Genomic DNA, 16,286 nt, shown 5'->3' on the forward strand with positions numbered 1-16,286 from the left:
CTGAGAGGGGTGGCTGGGAATATGCCCTCCAAGAGGGCAGAGGGGAGGGATTGGCTGGGGGCAAGGCTCGTAGAAGGAAAGCTGGTGACTGCAGATCCAGATTCCCACCTGATCCCTCCTCTCTCTGACCTGGCTAGTGATCGACGGCCCCCAGGACCTCCGAGTGGCGGCTGTGACACCAACCACGCTGGAGCTCAACTGGCTGCGCCCCCAGGCCGATGTGGACCAGTTCGTGGTGTCCTACGTCAGTGCCGGCAACCAGAGGGTGCGGCTGGAAGTGCCCTCTGAGGCAGACGGGACGCTGCTGACCGGCCTGATGCCAGGCGTAGAATACGTGGTGACCGTCACTGCCGAGCGGGGCCGGGCAGTAAGCTACCCGGCTTCTGTCAGGGCCAACACAGGTATGGCTGGCCAAGGGTTAGGGAAGTTTCTGAGCGTAGGAGCCACTTCCTAGGGAGCCCACATGTCCGGCTCACAGGCTGCTCTGAACGCACTTGACAGGGCATGTGGCAGTCCCAAAGCACCTGCTGGGGGGCCTTGCTGTGCACCAAGGGCTCTGCGGAGATGGAGTTCTCAGGTGCTTGGAGTACTGTAGGAAGGCTGTGGGCTGGAGTTTGGGAGGAGCTGCCTCATGGAGAGAAGCAGTAAATAGGCGGTGCTGTCCGACCCACCCAGATGGGGGAGGTTCTGATCCAAACTTGGACACAGGGACAGCCCTTGAGCTCAGTCAGTGGTCAGATCTTGGAGAGATTGGAATTAGGCAGATTAGAGATCAGCACTCCTGTTGACTTTAGGATTGGGGATTGGGGGACTTAGGTCTCAGCAGTAATTTTCCACTAACCCTCAAGGTCTCTTAACAGATGCCTGGATCTTTCTTTTCTTTTCCTGTGACAGAGGGACGCCCACCTCGCTGTAGCTCACAGTCTCTCCTCCCACGCCCCTTTCTCTCCTTCAGACACAGGGCCCCACCCGCTGGTTTCTTCTCTCTAGGGCACCAACAGTGGCGGGCTTGGAGGGCAAGGGGTGAGGGAATCCTGGGACACTAACTCCTTTCTCTCGATTCTCTTTCCAGGTGGGGCTGGGGCACAGGAAGAGGCCTCTGGCTCCGGTGGGAGGGACGGTGGGAGGAACTGCCACGGGGAGGAGTGCAGGGATTGGTGGGGGGCTGCCACTGACCGGCTCTCCCCCTCCCCCTTTTTCCGCCCCGGCAGCACCAGGCCACTACAGTCACCCGGAGGCGCACGCCCCAGCCCCGTCCCCCAAGCCCCGGCCCCGGCCGGTCCAGGCCCCGCGGCCCCCGCGGCCCCCGCGGCCCCCGCGTCCACCAGTCCCCCCTCGGCCCTCGCGGCCGGCGGAGGAGGGGGAGGCGGAGTCTCGGCCCGGGCCGAGCCTACCCCAGCCCCCTCGGCGGGCGTGGGGCAACCTGACGGCCGAGCTGGGCCGCTTCCGCGGCACCGCGCAGGACCTGGAGCACCACCTGCGGGCTCACGGCTACCCACTGCGGGCCAACCAGACCTACACGTCGGTGGCGCGCCACATCCACGAATACTTGCAGCGGCGTCGCCTGGCGGCGGCCGTCCCCACCAGCTCCCCCGCACCCCCGGCCCGTCGCCCCCACCCCACCTCCAGCCCCGACTCGGGCACCTGGAAGCGGGACTCCAACCAGGGCACCTACGGCCTCTCGCCCGAAGGCGTCGACCGGGTGGCTGCGCCCCGCCACCCCAAGCCCGAGGTGCTGGGCAGTTCCGCCGACGGCGCACTTCTCGTGTCCCTCGACGGGCTCCGCGGCCACTTCGAGCGCGTGGTGCTGCGCTGGCGGCCCCAGCCGCCCGCAGAGGGCCCCGGCGGGGAGCTGACCGTGCCGGGCACCACGCGCACCGTCAGCCTGCCAGATCTCAAGCCCGGCACCACCTACCACGTGGAGGTCCACGGGGTGCGGGCAGGGCAGACCTCCAAGTCCTACGCCTTCATCACCACCACAGGTAGTGTGGGTGGGGCCGCGGGACCACCCATCTCCTGCCCAGTCTCACCTGCCACTGGAGTCAGCATCCATGAGTTCCTCCCGCTGCCTCGCTGCTCAGGCTGCCACCCCACCGCACGCTCTGTCTTCAAGCCCTACCTGGCCCAGGCTCCAAGAGAACCCCCCAACAAAGCGCACTTTCTCGTGTCCCTAGACGCCACCTCCACCCTCAGGGTCCTGGTGGATACCCAAGGTCAAGGAGACCTGTTCTTTGGGACTGTCTGATTTTCACTTGGGTTCCTAGGACACTTCTGCCAGGAATCCTGTTCTAAGCAACAGAAGGGGCATCTGGTGGGAGGGGCAGTGTCTGGAGCAGTTTGGGTCGGGTAGGGAGAGAAACTAGTGGTTCCCCACTCTGACTCACTGTGGTGAGAGTGGCTAAAGACTGTGGTCAGTGGTTACTATTTTCCACAATTTGGCCCCAACCTCAAAGGGACACATCGGAACTGCTTGCAGGTGGCCTTGAAGCCATCAGGCAGCATGTGTGTGTGAGAGGTGAAACCACTGCTTCTTGAGCTGCCTTTCCAGACCTCCTGGCTCACTTCACACTTGTCTCTCCCACAGGAACGATGTCCCGGCTCGGGGAAGGGGCGCTCTGTGGCTGTCATGGGGAGGGTTCTGGACCTCTTCTTCCCCCATAGGGCCCAGATGCCACCTGAGCTGGATGTCCACCCCCCCCCATCCCCTCTTCTCTCTCTTCTCACTACCCACTCTCTCTGTACCCTCCTCCCCTAACACCACCGTCTCCTCCTTTCTTCCAGGCTTGTCCCTGCAGCACTATTGGAAGTCACGACCACCACCCAGTGGGGAAGGGGTTCCTGTGGGGAGGGACATGGTAGTCTGTCGGGGCTGGAGGTCACAGGAGGCTTGTGGGAGGAGGGATGGCAGACTTTATTTCTTTATTACCTGCGGGCCTGTCTGTGCAGGACTGTGGTGCACCTTTGGGACGATGAGGTGACCCAGGGGGTGATCCGGGAGCAGAAAAGGGAGGGTCTGTAGGCTCTTAGAGGCTAGAGGGCAGAGCCTGGGGGCCAGGGTTTCCTTTCTGACTCTCATACTCCACTCTCCTGTTTTTCTCCCCCTGCTTCTTCCCAGGGTCCTCCCCCTCAGACCTCCTGGGGGCCACTGATGAGCCTCCTCCCTCAGGCCCTTCAACGACTCAAGGGGCTCAGGCCCCTGTCCTGCAGCAGCGACCCCAGGAGCTGGCAGAGTTGAGGGTGCTGGGCAGAGACAAGACAGGGCACCTCCGCGTGGCCTGGACCGCCCAGCCTGACACCTTTGCCCACTTCCAGCTGCGCCTACGGGTGCCCGAAGGGCCTGGGGCACATGAGGAACTACTGCCAGGGGATGTCCGTCAGGCTCTGGTGCCCTCACCCCCTCCTGGATCCCCCTATGAGCTGTCACTTCGTGGGGTCCCCACCGGGGGCGAGCCCTCTGCCCCTCTCATCTACCAAGGCATTATGGGTACATCCTGGATTCTGCTCAAGACCAATGTCCTGAGGTTGGGGGAGGGGCTGGGCCATTAGGATTTCAGAGGTGGGGTGGAGATTGAAGGGCAGGGCTGGTGTTTGGGTCAGGGTGGTAGGAGGAACAAGGAGAGAAAAGGAGTTGAGGGTTCAGAGGCAAGAGGGATGGAGGGGGTCTTAGCACAATGGTCGGGTGGGCCGGGGAGGGGAGTATTCCAGGCAAAGTAGATGAGAGGGCAAAAGTCAAAGGATGGGACAAGGATTCAAGGAGAGAGGCTGTCGGCCCCGTGGCTCTCCGCTTACAGCTTTCTTTGTGCAGAAACGCCCTGCCCCCACTTCCTGGTTACTCCTCTGCCCCAGCCCGCCCACTGTGTCTCTCAGGGTGGGTGTGGGAAGGCCTCTGGCCCTGAGGATCCTGACCCTCAGCCCTCTCCTCCCTTTCCCTTCTCCCAAGCCCCTGCCGTCCCCTCGCTGGACAGGCTAGGACAGTGGTGCTGCCCCTCACCCTGCGAGCCCAGCCTGCAGTGGACAGCACCCCATTGTCCCATTAGCCATTTCCACTAGGGGTGGAGGTTCCTTGTGGTAGGGCGCTCCACGGCCATCAGGACTTCAGAGACGGGTGAGGTTTGTGGAACCAGTGTAGGAGCCTGGGCTTCCTGGCTCTCACATTTCCTCCTGGTCCCTCTTTATGGACTAGGGTAGCCAGCTCCCCCTGCAACTCCAGATCAAGCTCACCACTGGGGAGAGGGCGGTAAGGGAGAGAGAAGTTCAGGTGGACCGAGGCGCCTTCAGACTGCTCTGAAACAGCAATGGCAAGGTTCTGAACTCTCAGGGAAAACCACAGGGGACCTGAAACTCCCCCAGAGACCTTGGTGTGAAGAGGGACTGGGACCTTTGTGAGTGGGGAGGAAGTTATCGCAAGGGAAGAGCCAAAGCTCTCACTCCAGACCAGAGATTGGGGAGAAATGCCCACCTTCTTAGAAAGGCTGGTCCCAGAGAACAGAGGGCGGGGAATGGAGGCTTCCAGGAAAGGAGCTGTCCAGGATGGAGTGCGCCAGTGGGCAGAGGAGAGGGAAGGAGACTGGGGACAAGGCAGTGCTTGAGCCCACGTGCTTTGCTTTGCCCCACACCCCAGACAGGGATGGGGAGAAGCCTGGGCAGCCCTCGGCCCCGCCACGCCTGGGCAAGCTGACAGTGACGGACATGACTTCCAACTCCCTGCTTCTGCACTGGACGGTCCCTGAGGGCGAGTTTGACTCCTTCGTGATCCAGTACAAAGACAGGGACAGGCCCCAGGTGGTGCCTGTAGAGGGACCCCAGCGCTCAGCCCTCATCTCCAACCTGGACGTCGGCCACAAGTACAAATTCGTCCTGTACGGGCTCGTGGGCAAGAAGAGGCATGGCCCCCTGGTGGCTGAAGCCAAGATCTGTAAGTGAGAGGGTTCACACACACCCCTGCCTCTGCCCTCTGCACAGTCCTGAAGGGGGTCTGCCCAGTGCTTCTGCAACTCCAGGAAGGCTCCCTGGAGGCAGTGGTGCCGGAGATGAATCCCGAAGGGAAAATTGTGGTGGTCAGGCAGGGAGGTTGAGGAGGGTAGAGCAAACAGAGGGAGAGTGAGGCAGGAGAGTAGAGCAAACAGAGGGAGAGTGAGGGCAGGAGAGAGTGTGGCCCTGTAAGAGAATCAAAGTCTCTTTCCTCTGGGCGAGGGTCAGGGCACCTGGGAGATGAGGGCACTGATCTCACTGATCTCATGTGTCCGACTGAGTCACTTGGACCTCACCTGAGGACCCTAGGGGGCCGCCAAAGGGCTTTACATGAGAGAATGACATAATTCAATATTTATCTTACAAATAACACTGAGACTGCTGCAGAGGATAGTTGGAGAAGGCAGTCCTATTCCCTGAGACAAGGAGCAACGGATGTGAGGAGCAGTGCAGTGGGGGACACTTAGTTAAACATCTTTTGAGCATTCGTTAAGTGTCAAATGTGTTCAAGATGTTCTAAGTGTATCATCGCACTTAATCCTCATAAGCAGCCCTGTGAGGCATGCTCATTTCACAGATGAGGAGAACTGAGGCGCAGAGAGGGTGAGGTCACTCAGGCAGAAAGTGATGGGGCCATAGGGTCATCCTGCTGCCCTCATGGGCCTGGAGAGCAGAGGAAAGGCCTGAAGAGGGGGTGTGGGTGTCCCAACAGGCAGAAGCCAGGGTGGGGGGCAGGGAGAAGAGACATGGCCACTGGAACCCTGGAGATGGCTAACACTCAGGGCAAAAGCAGAGGAAGGGGTGCCTGCAGGGTGAATTGGGGAGAGGGATGCCAAAATGAAGGGCGCGGTCAGACATGTCAGATTCCGTAAGAGTGATTCAAGGCTACAGAGTGTCCACAGAACTTAGCAATGGCGAGGTCACCACTCACCCTGGTGAGAGCGGCTGGTGGAGGGTGGAGCTGGGTTGGGAGGGTGATGTAGGTGAGGACATGACTACAAGCAGTGTAGACATCTCCTTCTGGAATTTGGGCTGGGACTAGAGAGCAAAGAGGGAGGGTGGAGGCTAGAGGGCGATGCAGCTGAGTGGAGGAGCTTGTGTAAATGCTCATGGCACAGCCGAGGGAGTGAGGGTAGGAGAAGAGGAAGTGGGGCCCAGAGCACAGGTGTGGGGGGCTCTCCCACGTTAAAACGCGCCAAGGACCAAGCTTGCCTCTCTTGGAGAAGATACCAACTAGTTGTTAGGCCTGGAAACAGTAGAGGCTGTCCTGGAAGACTTCCCTGGCCATGGAGACGTGGAAGGGGCTGGCTGGGCTCCCTTCTCTCTGAAGCCCTTTCCAGGCTGCAGAATGAGTCAGGGCCACACTAGCCCATACGGTGCTTTTGTGCCCCATCAAAGAAAGCACCCCTTCTTCCAGGTGGGCATAGCCCTTTGCCAGGATACACAGCTTGGCAAGCAGAGTGCTGGCTGGATTTCAGTCCCTCAGTGCTCCCTCCACCATGCACCTTTTGTGTAGTGAACAGCCTGCACAACCTCACACAGCATCCCCAGGTGGGAGATGGATTCCTCCTTATCCTTTGACCTGTGTCCCTCCCTTCTCTCTACCTGCTCTTCCTAGTGCCTCCGACTGATTCCACCTCAGTGACTCCACCCCGCCTGGGAAAGCTGTGGGTGACAGATCCCACCCCAGATTCGCTGCACCTCTCCTGGACTGTCCCTGAGGGCCAGTTTGACTCCTTCGTGGTCCAATACAGGGACAGGGATGGACGGCCCCAGGTGGTGCCCGTGGAAGCTCCCGAGCGCTCGGTCATCGTCTCCCCGCTGGACCCTGACCACAAGTACAGATTCACTCTGTTTGGGATTGCCAACAAGAAGCGGCATGGCCCCCTCACGGCCGATGGCACCACTGGTGAGTAGCAGCCACCTAAGCCCCCATGTGACCCCTCCCAGTCTTCCACATGCTTGCCCCCAGCCAGGAACCAGCTGGGGCCTCCCAGCGAGATGGCTGACTCCGAATCCTGGCCCTGCTTTTGGGCTCAGGGCCAGCCAGCCTCCCCCGCACTGCTGGGACCCTTTCATCCTGTTCAGCTGCTCCCCAAGGCCCAGAAGGTGTGTCATACCCTGACTGTGCCAGATTTCTCAGAGTTCATCACTCATGCTAATTGCGTAGAGACTCACACAGGTGTGACAACCTGTCCAAACCCCAGGCCCCAATCCTGGGTTCTGCCAGTTCAGCCCTGCCTGGATCCTCTTATTTACAGCCCCAGAGAAGAGAGAGGAGCCCCGCCACCCAGAGTCCCCTGAGCAGCCCCTGCTGGGGGAGCTGACAGTGACCGGCACCACCCCAGACTCCCTGCGCCTGTCCTGGACGGTGGCCCAGGGCTCTTTTGACTCCTTCATGGTCCAGTACAAGGATGCGCAGGGGCGCGCCCAGGCAGTGCCCATCAGGGGGCATGAGAATGAGGTCACCATCCCCGGCCTGGAGTCCGACCGGAAGTATAAGATGAACCTCTACGGGCTTCATGGCAGGCAGCGCGTGGGGCCTGTGTCCGTGGTGGCCACCACAGGTGAGTCAGGGCTGCACGGGGCTCCCTCCTTGGCCAACCCCCAGCCCTGTGAGCAGTACCTGACCCGGGATCCTTCACACTTCCCTCCACCTTCTCTTCCTCGGCTCCAGTTCTGCCAAACCTCCACAGTGTACTTCCCGACATCCCAGGACTTTGCATCCAGCCGCCAGCCCCTGACCAAACTTTCTTGGCCCTGCTTCTCCATCTCCAAGAACAGACCCCATTTCCCACATTCTGAGCACTGGGAATCACCCCTTCGTCCCGGGCTGTCCTCCCCATGGATGTCCTCAGCCACTGTGTTCTTTCCCCACGGTCTTTGCTGGCCTTCTTCCCCTGGCTCAGGCTGTGGTCATTTCTGAGCTTCTGTTGCCTGCTGCCCACACCCTCCCACCATAGCTGCTCTGTTCAGAGCTGGCAAATCCAAGGGACATGAGCTCCACGTTTCCCCAGCCTCCTCCCAGCCCCCTGACTGCCTGACTCCCATCCAGCTTGGAGCAGGGCAAAGGGCTCACTTTCAGCCCCCCTGCCCTGCATTCCTCCATGGGCCCAGCCTCCCCCATCCAGCACCATTTCCATGGCTGTGTAGCATCGCGGTTGGGAGCATGGGCTCTAGAGCCAACTGCCTGGATTTTAATCCTAGCTCTGGGATCTTGTGCAAGTTACTGAACCTCTCTGGGCCTCAGCTTTCTCATCTGTCAAATGGGGATGATAATGGTAACAGCTTCACAGAGTTGTTAGAATTAAATGAGTTAATATACATATGGCACCTAGAACAGTGCCTGGCACATCAAAACTGCTACTGAAGAGTGAGCTACTATTTCTCCCTGACCCTTTCACTTCCCAGTATCCTTTTTCTCTCCTCACCTCCCCACCTTCCCCATCCTTGCCTGGGTTATCATTCTTGCCTGCTGCCTCCTCAATCTCCTGTCTCCTCAGCAGTCCCCCATGGACCGTGGAGTGGGTCACAGAAGGGCTGGCTTCCCTGTGCCAGCCTCCCCGCCCCACGGAGCCTCAGCAAAGACCTAGCTGCTGCAGACGGTGGGCAGATGCCTCGGGGCTGTGACTCTAGCCCAGGCCGGGGAAGAGCACGGCCCTCCACAGCCCCCAGCGCCATCTGCAACATCTCCCCCGCCCACCCCCCAACCCCCCGCTCTTGTCTGAAGTGGAGGGAGGGGCAGGGTTGCCTCGGGAAGCCTTAGCGGAGCACATCCCATTTCCTGTCCTGGTCAGTGGGGTGGGGGAAGCTGGAAAGCCCTGGGGAGGGGCAGGAGCTGAAAGGGAGGAACACAGTGGGAAGAAGCCTTACTGCCCCCTCGCTCTCCTGTGGTCAGCACTGTCCATGAACACAGCAGAGAAGCATCCTCAGTGTTCCCTCTCTTCCCATCTCGTCTCCTTTCTCAGACGTGAGAGGCGGCTCCCTACCCCCACAGTGCAGTCGTCCAGCACTGACGAGGTTTAGGGGCCTGTCTCAGCCCTGTCTCCTTTGATGGGTTACTGAATGGCTAATACAAAGGCTACAGGAACCCCTAAGCTGACAGCTTGAAGAGTATATTTGCCAAATGTACTTTATTGTCACGATTAACATCACCACAAAGCACATCACCTGTAAAGCCTAATCTCTTCTCCCAGCCCCGCAGGAAGGCGTGGACGAGACCCCCAGCCCCACAGAGCCCAGCACAGAGGCACCAGAGCCCCCCGAGGAGCCCCTCCTGGGGGAGCTGACGGTGATAGGATCCTCCCCGGACTCGCTGAGCCTCTCCTGGACCGTCCCCCGGGGCCACTTCGACTCTTTCACCATCCAGTATAGAGACAGGGACGGGCAGCCCAAGGTGATGCGGGTGCCAGGGCACCAGGACGGGGTCACCATCTCGGGCCTGGAGCTAGACCACAAGTACAAGATGAACCTGTACGGCTTCCACAGCGGCCAGCGCGTGGGCCCCGTCTCTGTCATCGGGGTGACAAGTGAGTGGACGGTGGAAGCCCCAGGGTGGGACCTAGTGGGAGGATCACCCCCTCTCAGGTGATGGGTGAGTGGGGTGCAGGAGGCCCCTCTACTCGAGGCTGAGCCATGGTGCCCTTTGTGCCTCCTCCAGACTCCCTGAGGACCAGTGTGTCCCCCTGGGCAGAGAAGGGCCTCCGTGAGCCATGCTGGTGGCTGCCCTGGTCCCCCACAGCTGACCCCGGAGGCTCCAGGCATGTTTATGAGATGTCAGCTGAGCAGGACCACCCAGCCCCAAGGACGGGCTTCTCTGAAGTGACTTTAGGGCCCGGAGCCGGGGCCAAGGCGTGGGAGGAGACCCAAGGACATCACCTGGGGTCCCTGCCTCACCCTCTCTGTGTCTCTCCTTCTCAGCTGCAGAGGAAGACACCCCCAGCCCCACAGAGATGGAGGAGACCCCCAGCCTCACAGAGCCCAGCACAGAGGCCTCGGAGGCCCCCGAGGAGCCCCTCCTGGGGGAGCTGACGGTGACAGGATCCTCGCCGGACTCGCTGAGCCTCTCCTGGACCGTCCCCCAGGGCCGCTTCGACTCCTTCACCGTCCAGTACAAGGGCAGGGACGGGCCCCAGGTGGTGCGTGTCGGAGGCGAGGAGAGTGAGGTGACCGCTGGGGGCCTGGAGCCCGGGCGCAAGTACAAGATGCACCTGTACGGCCTGCACGGGGGGCGGCGTGTGGGCCCCGTGTCCACCGTGGGCGTGACCGGTGAGTGAGGGCGGGGGCCTTGTTTGTTTTCCTCCCACCGGTGGCCCCCAGCCTCCCTGTGGCATTGCCCTCCCTTGCCTTCCCCACCTGCCTGGGGAGGACCTAGAAAGAACAGTTCATGGGGGACTGGGCTACAACCAGCTGCACGACTTTGAGCAAGTCTTAAACTTTCTGTGCCTGTTTCCTCAGCTGTAAAATGGGGATAGTAACACCTACCTCACAGAACTGTTGTGAGATTAAATGAGTTAACAGACCTAAGAATGGGTCTGGCACCAAGTAAACATGCTGGCAGTGTTTGCTGCTATGGTTACTATATTTGTCCTTACCCTGGGGTCTGCTCTGTCCCCTTTGGCTGGTTTAGCTTAGATGTTCAGAATGTGCATGAGACATTGCCCTCTTCACCAGTGCAGCTGGAAACTTTCTTTACTACTCATCCAGTGAGTGGTTATAGCAAGGAAGAATGTCCCTTCCACCCGGGTACAGGGCCACTCAGCCACCACAGAGGACCAGCCTGGGCACCTACTGTCCAGAGCCCCAGCGTGAGGGGCCAGATCACAGACAGGCCTCTGGGACCCTCCTGCTAATCCGCCCAGCTTGGCCCCAGCAAGGGGCATCTCTTTTCCCCTTTGTTCACTGAAACAAAGACACAGCTTTTTCAAAAGCAACTTTTAATATAAAGGGAAAGATTTTAAAAAGCAGAGAAACAGGTTTCCAGAGCATGGTTTCTGTACTTCTCAAAGGGACTTGGTTGGCTTAGTTTCCAGAAGCTTCCACTCCCGATTTCTCTTCTTTCTTTAGTCAGCACAGAGAGTAGGGAGAGGGGAAATCCTCCCTGAGTTCCTGTCCTGCAGGCCTGAAGTAGCAGGATGGAGCCTCGTGCCAGGCCCAGAAAATGTGGCCGAGGTTTCTCCTGGAGTCACCCTCAGTCCGTCCATCTGTCCGGGGCAGCCACACTGGTCCCTGGGTAAGGATGGACAGTGTCGGGCGCTGACTGAGGTGGTGCAGTAGAGGAAAATTGAATCCTGGAATCGGAGAAACTGAGTTCCATTCCTGGCTTCTCAGTTCTTAGCTGTGCGATGGCGCTTATTATCCGAGCAGGAAGGTGATAGGCAGCTGGAGCCCGCTGAGCTGACCCAGGGCCGGTCCCTGACACACAGCGTGTGGTGAACCGTTGCTAGGAGAAGAACTAACGTGCAGCTTTAGAAACATGGCTAACTTGGGAAAGGATTATGCCAAATGCAGCATAGGGCCTGCGGTACTCATGGGTAGTTATCATTCCACCTTTCCCAGTTAAGTCAAACCACCAATGATAAGGCTTGATGGTGAGGGACAGTTTCTCTCTCTCATGGAAAGAAGTACAGAGACGCAGGAAACGGATGCTAAAGGAACCAGCAGAGCTAGAAGGCAAATGAAATGGAACACAGTGCGTGGCCTGGCACCTGTACCTGGGAGAAGCTCAGAACGTGATGGTTGCTCTGGCCTGCCTTCAGCTGCCTGCATCCCTGCCCTCCCCACTCAGACTTATTTCTGTCCTCCTGAGGCCTCATCTCCAGCCTGGCCACACCACACGGCTGGTGGGATCTTAGTTCCCCGACCAGGGATTGAACCCGTGCCCCCTACAGTGGAAGCGTGGAGCCCTAACCACTGGACCACCAGGGAAGTCCCATGCCAGCCTGTTTTTAAAGCAGGTTTTATCAGTACAGAGCCTAGTCTTGTCCTCCCACAGGAGCCAAAGAAACAAGCTCTTGGGAACCCCACCCACCCAGCCACCCCTCTGCCAGTTGCCTCTTGGGACCACCTTCCAGACTGGTCACTAATGAGCAGGGCTTCCCAGACTCAGCTCGTTCTGGGGCAATGGGGACCAGCAGGTCCTGAGCTTGGCCTTTTCCAGACGTGCAGACCATTTATTAATGTAGCAAACATTTGTGGAGCACCCACTGGGTGCCAGTGCTGGGGACACAGCAGTGAACAAGGCAGAGCTCCTGCTGAGAGCTCACATTCTGTCAGAGGGAGACAGGCACCAAATTGCACAAATATGTCAGTGGGACCGTATGTGACAGTGACAAGAGCTGGGGAGAAAAGCAAAGCCCAGTAGGTGAGACGGTGAATGGGCGGGAAGCAGGCAGGAAAGGGCCTCCCTGAGAAAAGGACCTGCAGGAGGGAGAGGACAAGCCACGCAGGCCTCTGGGGAAGAGCATCCGGAGCAGAGGGAAGGTGCCTGAATGTCTGTGGACCAGTGAGGAATGTTTTGGAATGGGGAGGGTGACGTGAGAGATAAACAGGTGGGGCCTCGGAGGTCATTGTAAGGACCTGGTTTTTTCTCTGAGTGAGATGGAAGCCATAGCGGGAACAGACTCTGACTAATGTGTTAACAGAGCAAAGGGGATGAGGGTGGAGGAGGGAGGGGATTTAGGAGACTGTGCTATAATCCAGTAAGAGCACGTGTGCTTAGAGATGGTGGCGGTGGAGTTGGGCAGGGGGAAGGGGGTCAGCTTCTGAAGATAGTGCGGACAGGATTTCCTCACAGGCCGGCTGAGGGGTGGAAGAGAGGACTCAGGGATGACTCGGAGAATGAAGCTGTGGTTTTGCTGAGGTGGGAAAGCTGGGGAGGGAGCAGGTGTGGGAGCAGCCCCTGAGCTCGGTTTTGGACTTGTTGAGTTTGAGACATCAATTAGACACCCAAGGAAGATGCTGAGCAAACACAAGTCTGGGGGTCAGCAGGGAGGTCTGGATGGGAGGCCTTTGGAGCCAGAGATGCACAGATGGAACTTCAGCCACTTTCCCAGGGTCTCAGTGGTGGCTGACGCCCCTCCCCGCAAGCACAGCCCCGGATTCTGGCAGGGACTTAGTGAAGGGTTGTTGGCCAGACAGATGTCGCCAATCAGTGTGGTCTTCCATCAGAACCACCCGGTGGGCACCACAAAAACAACGCACATAATTACTACAAGGGGAAGAGAGGCTTTTCCTAACAGCCTCCCACCGTTTCTATCTCAGCTCCACAACCAGAAGAGACTCCTCCAGCCACCGAGCCCCCCATGGAGCCGCGCCTCGGGGAGCTGACAGTGACAGATGTGACCCCCAACTCCGTGGGCCTTGCGTGGACAGTCCCTGAGGGCCAGTTTGACTCCTTCGTGGTCCAGTACAAGGACAGGGACGGGCAGCCCCAGGCGGTGCCTGTGGCTGCAGACCAGCGAGAGGCCACTGTCCCCGGCCTGGAGCCTGCACGCAAATACAAGCTGAACTTCTACGGGCTACATGGTGGGCAGCGCGTGGGCCCCCTCTCTGTGGTAGCCATGACCGGTGAGTGAGCGTGGGTAAAGGTAGTTCCCATCCCTGGTTACCCGGGGCCACCCCCTCCCCTAGCCTCTCTCTCAGGTCCTGCCTCAGTGGCCCCCGCGGGTCCTCCCCAGTCTATTACCTGAGCCCTTGGCTCCTCTCCTGAGCTGGAACCTTCCCTACCCTCCAGTCTCCATGTCCACTCTGTCTCCTCCCCCAGGCAGGATTGTCTTCCTCCCATCTGACCTGAGTCTAGCCAAACGCTATCTCTCTGACTGTCCACAGCTGTTTCCTTCCCTCTCTTTACAACCCTGCTGTGACTTGGACCCAGCTACCACCTCCGCCTGCTGCCCTTTTTCATTGGGGTTAAACAACACACATCCCTTGAATCTCTTCTCAGGGGCCCTCAACCCCCTGGCCTGAGCTGTGTTCCCTTCTGGCCAAGCCAGAATCTTCCTCCCTCAGGGGAGTGGCCCTTGCTCGTGGCTCCCAGCCTCTCCCACCCCTCATGCTTCCTGGGCACAGGTTGCCACCAGTTTTGTGCTATGGTGCCTGGTGAAACCAGTGAACCCCTTTCAGAGCAATATCTTAAAATCCATAAAGTAAAATGCATAGGATTACAAAGGTAACCAATTCTATTGATTAACCAATTACCAAAAATATTTTAAAACTCGAATTTATGATTCAGTAATACAGGAACTTCATAATTAGTTCATTAAATAGCAAGACTTAGTGGCATGTTTAATAACCTACCCACATTTGGAAGCAGTGATGAGTGTAAAGAGTATTTTTTTTTGAATTTTTGAATTTTATTTTATTTATCTTTTTATACAGCAGGTTCTTATTAGTTATCCATTTTATACATATTAGTGTATACATGTCAATCCCAATCTCCCAGTTCATCCCACCACCACCACCCGCTCCCCCTGCCACTTTCCCCCCTTGGTGTCCATACCTTTGTTCTCTACATCTGTGTCTCTATTTCTGCCCTGCAAACCGGTTCATCTGCACCATTTTTCTAGGTTCCACATATATGCGTTAATATACAATATTTGTTTTTCTCTTTCTGACTTACTTCACTCTGTATGACAGACTCTAGGTCCATCCACGTCTCCACAAATCACCCAATTTCGTTCTTTCTTACAGCTGAGTAATATTCCATTGTATATATGTACCACATCTTCTTTATCCATTCATCTGTTGATGGGCCTTGAGGTTGCTTCCATGACCTGGCTATTGTAAATAGTGCTGCAGTGAACACTGGGGTCCATGTGTCTTTTTGAATTATGGTTTTCTCTGGGTATATGCCCAGTAGTGGGATTTCTGGGTCATATGGTAATTCTATTTTTACTTTTTTAAGGAACCTCCATACTGTTCTCCATAGTGGCTGTATCAATTTACATTTCCACCAACAATGCAAGAGGGTTGCCTTTTCTCCACACCCTTTCCGGCATTTGTTGTTTGTAGATTTTCTGAAGATGCCCATTCTAACTGGTGTGAGGTGATACCTCATCGTAGTTTTGATTTGCATTTCTCTAATAATTAGTGATGTTGAGCAGCTTTTCATGTGCTTCTTGGCCATCTGTATGTCTTCTTTGGAGAAATGTCTATTTAGGTCTTCTGCCCGTTTTTGGACTGGGTTGTTTGTTTTTTTAATATTGAGCTGCATGAGCTGTTTATATATTTTGGAGATTAATCCTTTGTCCATTGATTCGTTTGCAAATATTTTCTCCCATTCTGAGGGTTGTTTTTTCGTCTTGTTTGTAGTTTTCTTTGCTTTGCAAAAGCTTTTAAGTTTCATTAGGTCCCATTTGTTTATTTTTGTTTTTATTTCCATTCCTCTAGGAGGTGGATCAAAAAAGATCTTGCTGTGATTTATGTCAAAGAGTGTTTTCCTCTAAGAGTTTTATAGTGTCCAGTCTTACATTTAGGTCTCTAATCCATTTTGAGTTTATTTTTGTGTATGGTGTTAGGGAGTGTTCTAATTCCATTCTTTTACATGTAGCTGTCCAGTTTTCCCAGCACCACTTATTGAAGAGACTGTCTTTTCTCCATTTTATATCCTTGCCTCCTTTGTCATAGATTAGTTGACCATAGGTGTGTGAGTTTATCTCTGTGCTTTCTATCCTGTTCCATTGATCTATATTTCTGTTTTTGTGCCAGTACCATATTGTCTTGATTACTGTAGCTTTGTAGTGTAGTCTGAAGTCAGGGAGTCTGATTCCTCCAGTTATGTTTTTTTCCCTCAAGACTGCTTTGGCTATTTGGGGTCTTTTGTGTCTCCATACAAATTTTAAGATTTTTTGTTCTAGTTCTGTAAAAAATGCCATTGGTAATTTGATAGGGATTGCACTGAATCTGTAGATTGCTTTGGGTAGTATAGTCATTTTCACAATATTGATTCTTCCAATCCAGTAACATGGTATATCTCTCCATCTGTTTGTATCATCTTTAATTTCTTTCATCAGTGTCTTATAGTTTTCTGCATACAGGTCTTTTGTCTCCCTAGGTAGGTTTATTCCTAGGTGTTTTATTCTTTTTGTTGCAATGGTAAATGGGAGTGTTTCCTTAATTTCTCTTTCAGATTTTTTATCATTAGTGTATAGGAATGCAAGAGATTTCTGTGCATTAATTTTGTATCCTGCGTCTTTACCAAATTCATTAATTAGCTCTAGTAGTTTTCTGGTGGCACCTTTAGGATTCTCTATGTATAGTATCATGTCATCTGCAAACAGTGACAGTTTTACTTCTTCTTTTCCAATGTGTATTCC

The 16,286-nt window shown here is 56.1% G+C and overlaps 1 protein-coding gene across 1 annotated transcript in view; it reads left to right on the forward strand.

The window, feature by feature from the left end:
• Nucleotides 1-16,286, forward strand: part of TNXB (tenascin XB) — a 60,230-nt gene that overhangs the window by 16,466 nt on the left and 27,478 nt on the right. Inside the window, exons 6-14 of the mRNA XM_068557545.1 lie at nucleotides 138-401; nucleotides 1,212-1,982; nucleotides 3,116-3,484; nucleotides 4,622-4,915; nucleotides 6,590-6,880; nucleotides 7,233-7,538; nucleotides 9,168-9,500; nucleotides 9,892-10,239; nucleotides 13,234-13,539. Of these exons, the coding sequence (XP_068413646.1) occupies nucleotides 138-401; nucleotides 1,212-1,982; nucleotides 3,116-3,484; nucleotides 4,622-4,915; nucleotides 6,590-6,880; nucleotides 7,233-7,538; nucleotides 9,168-9,500; nucleotides 9,892-10,239; nucleotides 13,234-13,539 (3,282 nt within the window). The remainder of the gene's footprint in view (nucleotides 1-137; nucleotides 402-1,211; nucleotides 1,983-3,115; nucleotides 3,485-4,621; nucleotides 4,916-6,589; nucleotides 6,881-7,232; nucleotides 7,539-9,167; nucleotides 9,501-9,891; nucleotides 10,240-13,233; nucleotides 13,540-16,286) is intronic.

The sequence above is a fragment of the Eschrichtius robustus genome, chromosome 12 (assembly GCF_028021215.1).
Source record: "Eschrichtius robustus isolate mEscRob2 chromosome 12, mEscRob2.pri, whole genome shotgun sequence".
NCBI lineage: Eukaryota > Metazoa > Chordata > Mammalia > Artiodactyla > Eschrichtiidae > Eschrichtius > Eschrichtius robustus.